At 34.3% G+C, this 7630-nt stretch overlaps 1 protein-coding gene across 3 annotated transcripts in view; it reads left to right on the forward strand.

Moving 5' to 3' along the window:
• The window catches only part of LOC149528623 (uncharacterized), a 74167-nt gene extending 70433 nt beyond the window's left edge, over positions 1 to 3734 (forward strand). For all 3 annotated transcript variants that reach the window (XM_089808538.1, XM_089808537.1, XM_089808539.1), the window contains exons 7-10: positions 2189 to 2261; positions 2401 to 2491; positions 2627 to 2706; positions 2861 to 3734. In XM_089808538.1, coding sequence (XP_089664664.1) covers positions 2189 to 2261; positions 2401 to 2491; positions 2627 to 2706; positions 2861 to 3154 — 538 coding nt within the window. In that variant the 3' untranslated portion in view covers positions 3155 to 3734. The remainder of the gene's footprint in view (positions 1 to 2188; positions 2262 to 2400; positions 2492 to 2626; positions 2707 to 2860) is intronic.
• The last annotated feature ends 3896 nt before the right edge of the window (positions 3735 to 7630 follow it).

Raw genomic sequence — 7630 nt, forward strand, 5'->3', positions numbered from 1 at the left:
GAATGATTAGCATTATCTCTTCCATGTAAATGAACAATTTTAATCATTCCAAAATTTATTTTTACATACGTACAAGCTTGAATTTGTTCCAAATTGAATAATTCAGACAAGCTTTAGGTCTGTTCCACAATTACGATGTTTCAAATTCATCACACAAAACAACATAAATTTTTAAAACCATGGGTGAATAAGCCTATATCCCAAGCTAAAAAGTATGACAAAATTTTAATGAAGAAAAGAAGAAATGAACACTGTCTAAGAGTAATTGTTTTGAAAATCATGGAATTAGTTATGCTAGGAATTATTTGTTGGTTAATGTGAGACATTTTAACATTGGATTTCTTTTCAAAATCCTTTACTTCAGACACATAAAATTGTTAGTTAATTTTATTTGGAAAGGTTTGCTAAGCTTTGTTGGGTGTGATTAACAATTTAATAATATTGTTAAGGCAAGCAATATTTTGTCTAGTTTTATTTATTCACATAATTGAATATATTGGATAAGCTTCTTTTTATTAAATAATTGGTATATTAAGCCAGTTACTATCTAAATGTTTTGTAAAGCAATATGTGGTTTTGAGATTAAAGTTATAGAGGATGTTGTTTAGCATTTCCTAAAAAACAACAAAGGTGTATAGCATAGTTCAAAATCTCACCGAAATATTGGTGATATCTCGGCTTCTAGACTCAGTGAGAAAATTCATTGTTTTTGTGCAAGATTCTGGTCGAGAGAAAATGAACTTCTTGCCGCAATAAAAGACCAACTTCTTGGCAATATCTCTGCAACTTCTTGGGAGAAGTGCTTAAGTTCTTGTGGGCAGAGCGCGACTTTGCCAATAAAATGACAGACATGCCCAAAAACGAGTTTATTATTTCCTTTTTGCAGAGTTGAGCTTGTTGGGTGAGGGAGAAAGGTTTGGGAGGAGAAAATAGGTGTTTGCTAGTGATTTAGAGTGATTGTTGGTGATTTAAGTCATTTAAAAAATTCCTGAGAAGTTGCTGATTTCTCTCTGATATTTGCCGAGATTTTTTTTTTGCCTCGCTGAGAAGTGGCAGAGAACAAGATTTTGAACTATGGTGTATAGTACTTGTCTTGAAGAAAACTTTGTACCTTGGGAGTGAGATTCTACAATTGACATATGTAGGAAATGATAATTATGTCCAACCAAGTGCTCAAACAAAAGGGACTCAATGATTCTTCTCTTGGAAAAGCAACTTGATTTCATTAAAATTGAAAATTATAGGGCACACATGGTTTGGTAAAAGGAGATCGATGATTCCTCTCTTGGAAAAACAACTTGATTTCATCAAAATTGAAAATTATAGGGCACACATGGCTTGGTAAGGCAAGAAGACTGACAGCTCTCGATGACATGCATAGAAAAACAAGTTACATCAAATGAAGTGGAAGATTTTGACAAGTCGATGCATTTATTTTCTATGAATGATTGATTCAATCTGCACAATAAAAGAAAAATCATTGGGTTGTCCAATTGAACACAGATTCATATCTTCTGCCTTAAATTTCAATATTTTCTTTGTCCTCTAATATATTACACAAAGCATATCTTACTATGAGTGAAACCATTGCATTTTGTTGGTACAACTGCTAGAATATTTCTAATTTGATTCCTTCATTCCAATTGATGATTGATAGCTGAATGCCATTTCTTCATTGAAATGATATCCCTTTTGTGCCTCATGTTTGAGAAAGTTCCAACTCTTCACTGCTATGGCCCCTGCAAGAGTTACAACCTTTCATCTTTAATGCTGCCAATCACGATTGGTTTCAATTTGATTTTTATCAAACGTCTTCTTTTAGGAATCACTGCCCATGCTAACATTTCTTTGGTGCTATCTTCATTGCCTTTTGATTGCCTATGTTATAGTTTCAAAGAGCTGTGATCTGATCTTGGCAGTGGCATGGCAGTAAACCAACTTTGAGCACCCCAATAAGTTTGGAGTACTCCCCAACTAACCAAGAAGCTTATGGGAAAACCTGAAAACTGAGCTAATGGTTCACAGTAAAATGACAATATTAAAAAATTAAAAAATTATACACTAGGAATTTGCAAAAAATATAGACTATTAATTTTGTAAACTGGTTTAACTTCTATTTATAACGACTAGTTTAGGCCTTGTACACTGACATGGTTTCAGTTTCCTCATATACCGTGATCTTTTGCAGGATTTGGCAGGATGTACCCGTCCTTGTCATGATCAGCATGCTGGCATACTTCTGTTTTCTTGAACAACTTCTGGTAAGGGAAAACTTTGGGTTTTGTACTGGTTCAGTAAGATGTCATCAGATGATATGTGCTAATAAAAAACTACCGCTTCCCATTAATTTCCATTTGATAAATATGATAATTCGTTAATTGAGATTTAAGTTTGAATCAGGTTGGTAAAATGGGTTCCAGTGCTCTTGCTGTGGCCTTACCATTTGCATGCATATTGGGCCTTCTTGCATCAATCACGGCATCAACTATGGGTATGGCAGCTATGAATTCCTTATCACACTTGGTATCTTGCATTCAATCACAACACATGAGAGAGTTTTAGATGATTACAATATTGTTTATTTAATTTGAGATGCTTAAATACGTGGTGTTTCCTCCTACTGCAGTGACCAAAGGATACATTTGGGCATATGCTGCCTTTCAGTTTGTACTTGTGATACTTTTTGCGCATCTCTTCTTTTCAGTGGTAAGCACCACGGTCCACGAGCTATCTAGTAAATGGATTTATTAAGAAAGTGAAACAATAAAAAAAAGGCCTTGTGTGAAATATATACACATAAGAATAACCATCCTTTCATATAAATGGTAGTCCTGATTGGTTCATTTCATTTGAATTGCAGCTCCATGTGGAGGCTGTTTTGGCAGTTCTACTTTCATCCTTTGCAGGCTTTGGTATTGCAATGAGTGCGAATTCATTGTTTCTAGAATACTTGAGATGGCAAGTAACCCCAAGGAGGAGATCAAGAAATTCACAAAATAATCGTGCAACACAACCACCAGACCGCACTAGAGAAAATAGAAACAATAGTGATTCTCAATCTGCTCCACACGAACTAGCTAATGAACAAGAAGAACATGATATTGAAAGCTTGACTCCTGCAAATAACAACTCACCTGGTTCCCATGTGGCATGAATTGCAAGTTGCAGCAAAACTACTTCCCACCCTTATGTTTCCTGATCTGGGCTTCAAAACCAGGTTTATAAGTTATTTCAAGATCAGGTGAAACAGATTAATGGTATTAGATGATTTTGATGAGAAAATGGATGTTTAAAGCGTGTCCTAAGTTTATGTAAGCTCAAATATGTTGGTTGATCTCTCGCTTCCTGATGAATGCCAGCAAGCATGCATACCTTGCAGGTATAAAACTAGTGTATCTGTATCCTCTTCTTTTCAGATTCCATGCCCTGCTTGAGTCAACCTCGGGGGAGACTCAAAGATTGATGTAAATTAATTGTTTGAAGAAAATGCTGGTCTTTCTTTTAAATCAAGATAAGCCATAAAAGGTTGTCTTTAATTTATATTGGTCAGTTCCAGAAGCGGCTCAAATCAGCTATTTCCTGCCTTGGAATGATCAAGGTTATACACGAACTCTGAAAGTGTAATGAACAACTGTAACAGTTATTCATGAAAGAGAGGTACTCAATATATAAATATGTATATAAGCACACTTTCCCAAATAATAGTAAAAGCCTCTATACATTTACCCTTTCTAGTACACTGTTGTGATGGTTGTACTTAAATTTACAGTTCATGAAAGCTCTAAATGATTTATGATGGTTACTTCAATTGTATGCATCAACAGAGAGATTGGGAGAGTTCCTGAGCCCACAAGTGCTCATAAGATTGATGTACTAGAAGCTAAGGGAAACACGAGCAACTGTAGCGAAAATAGACAAAACTAGAGTAGTACAATAAAAATGGAAGTTCAGTAAAGGGGTTCAAAACAATGCTTTGATCGCTGCATGTTGTCAACCTTGCCTTAAAAAAGGAAGAACCATGAAGTCAACACCGATGGCCCATCCAAGAATTTATTTTTGAGAATTGCTTGCTATAAAAGCATTTTGAGCAGTAATCATTTTATATCAAAATATCCCTGCCACTATTTATTTAGGACATTGATGAGAAGTAAAGTAACAAAGTCAACTAGCATGGGAAAATGAAGAAACTGCAACTTGACTAGCTAATAAGATCTTATTGAGAAAAGTAGGGCAATTATGTTGTACAGATGTAAAAGTGGATACTTATCTATCTACAACCAAGGTTTGGAGGTGTGATATTCATAGAATTAGTCAAAAAAAAAATGACAACTCAGATAAGAGGCTTACAACTAATGGTTGTGTTGTAGGCTATTACCTGAAAAATAATTTGTTGTTAATAATATATCACATTTTTATTTAAATTATAACTAATGTATAATTTAAATGGACTAATTGCTTATTAGTAACAGTAAACTTTTGTTATAACATGGATCAATAATTGATAAACAAACTATTTGTGGTGATAAAAAAATGCACACTATTATACGAATGACAAGAAACATATCAAACACATTGGCTAATAAAAATATACAAGTTATTTACCACAATCGCATATTATATGTGGTAGAACAAATTATTAATATGAAATACTCCATTGCATACACAACTAACATTTTGTTACTTTTATTTACACTTGCACTATTTATATATAATATTAGACATGTAGTAAGTTTAAATAATGTAAACACAAGTACTATAACAATAGTTGGACTTTATTCAACTACTAGCCCCTTTCACTTAGATGTGTAGGACTTGAGTAACTCAAAAAAGTGTTACCAATTGTTAAGGTATACAAGGTATTAAAATGTAAGGACCTTGGGATGTAGTATCAAAGTGTTGTTATTACTAGTATGTATGTGTGTAGTGATGTTGGTTCAATCAAATAAATAATAGGGAAATCGAGTGCTTGTGAAGGGTGAAGAAGGAACTAAGTAATGTGCTCAATGCCATTTAGATTTAGGACAAAATTTAAAGAAGCTAAAATCTTGTAGTAAGGAATTGGAGAGTTATGCTAAATATATGCTATTGAAATTCCCCCTTGTTGACATATGATGTGTTGAATATTATGAGATGATGATTAACAAATACAAAGTGGGAGGCAAAAAGAGGAAGATTCAATATTCACCAAGGAGAAGATCAAGGAGCACTAGCCAAAAAAATCAATCTTGAAAGAGCATAACAATTACAAATGACGGTTAAAAAAGAAGTCAAATTAGATAAGGGAGAAAAATTGGAGACACAAGTAGTTAAAGAAGAACAAGATGCCTAAATGAGGTTTCTTTAAATGAGTCCTATCAAAATAGTCTTAGTTTGTATAGATCCTATGATTATTGTATTCTGTGAAATTGTATTTATTTGAGACGTTTCAAAAAAAATCACGTAGGATTTTTCAAAATAAAGTATGTGCAATGACTCCTTGCACCATTGATCTTTGCTCCTACACCATCTACTCCCTATACCTTGAAACTTGATATCTCTATCCCTGCAATGGAGGATGATGTGGTGACAATTGTCCTTGATGCTACAATGGAGGTTGGAATCTCTTTGGTTGCCCATGGTTTACAAATGATTGGTTATGCTCTTTCTACCTCAAGGCTTCCTTGGTTGGGTGTTGTGGGTACACGAGCTCACAAGGAAACACAACCTTCACCTCGATCCACAATTTCATTATTCACCTTTTTTTGTAATAACACTTAAACGCTCTCAAGAGGAACTATATCTTGATATTTAGGCTTGTCAACATTCCCAATGACTCACCAACCTTGGACTCCACCAGCACTCTCAGGATAAAATGGATTCAATGGATGACCCTATCCTCAAACCAAAATCACCTGTCTTTGCATCACCCAGAGTTTATACATTCATACCTGATTGTTCACCATTCAAAGATCATAAACTTCACATATTCATTGAATGCATCAACCTTACAATCTCATCAAAGTACACCTTATCATCCTCATTTATCACGTTGATTGACTCTCACCTATTGACTACCTATTTATTATCAATGTGATGTAGGACTATCAATGTTGAAAATGACATTACTCTAGCCCTAAAAAAAGATTCAAACCTCATTGGTACACATTTTAAGTATATGAATACCCTCCATTTACATTAGCATCAATTATAATATCTTTGTTCCAATCATATGGATTCAAATAAGAAATTAGGATGCTTGTTAGGACTGTCTTTTACAATCATCAAACAATTTTTAAGGTGATCTTCACAAAACAAGGACTTAGCCAATAAAGAACCCTTGTCCCACCTTCCAAAAGATATCTTGAGATCTCTTTTGACTATACACAACTCCTTTGATGATAAAGGTCATCAATCAATCAATAAATTTTCACTATCACAGGGTGACAGACCAGTGCCCCCTTCAAACAAGAACAAACCAATAAATATGCATTGAGGCTTGATTGAAATGTGTTCACAAGTCTCCCTTGCACTCTTCTTTGGTATCACAAACACTTAGGACCATGATATGGAGTTTCAACAATTCAAACTTAATTTAAATGGAACAACACACCAACTATGACACTTACTGTCATGATAAGATTGTTAGTGATCTATCAAAAGACTCATGTCCTTTTAATAGAACTTTGTCATGCAACAATAGGTGAATTTGGACTTGTTAAGACTATCCAATCCTTAACACATTGGACATCAACCACATTGAGAATTATTCAAAATAATGAGGTAAACTATTACTAATTATTAAAACTTATTGAGTAACCCACCTAGGACATCAAAAATATTCTTAAGAATACCACTATTTGATCCAAGACCATCGTCATTTGACGAGGGTTAAAATTTCTTCTAAATTCCAACATTGTGCTATTTTTGGATGGTGCATTTGATAGTAATTACATTTTGGTTGATCGAACCCTTGTCTACACTAGCAAATTTGAACCTATTTTTTGACGAGCGTTGGTCGATATTTTGATGGACAATGGTCAAAAAATTGCATCACTTTAATTTCGTCTAAATTTTGACAAAATCCAAGACTGTTGATATATTAGTGAATAACCTCATCGAAAATGATCCTAATCTTTGTCATGAGGCAACATTAGACCACTACTAGGAAACGTCGAAACTTTGACGATTACGACATTGTTATCGATGACATGCCTCGTCAAAAAAATTGATGTCTAGGAGATTGTTATAAATGAGCTTTCCATGCCCTCGACGACAAGCCTCGTTGAAACATTGACGATTAGGATATTGTTATTGACGAGCTTGTCGTGCCATCGATGACATGCCTCGACGAAACTTTGATGACAACCCTAGTTTAAAATAAAATAAATTTCATAAGAATCTTATTTGTTTGGTGATCCAAGGTAGTTGGTGACTGTTATGTTGGTGGCATTAGGAGTGTAAGAATCTTATTTGTTTGATGATCCAAGGTAAGGCAATTGTCAGTCTATGGGGAGTAAGTGTCCCTATTGATTTAAGAGTGGGGGAATACATTTTCTAGTTTGATAGGTGAGTGACATTCCACATGTTTAGCTATCTATCATAAGTTTGACAAAGTTAAGGATGCTATTGGGGGTTTAGTATCAGATATTTT

This window comes from Cupressus sempervirens, chromosome 11 (assembly GCF_028749045.1).
Source record: "Cupressus sempervirens isolate cs-2001-9-10 chromosome 11, ASM2874904v1, whole genome shotgun sequence".
Classification (NCBI taxonomy): Eukaryota; Viridiplantae; Streptophyta; class Pinopsida; order Cupressales; family Cupressaceae; genus Cupressus; species Cupressus sempervirens.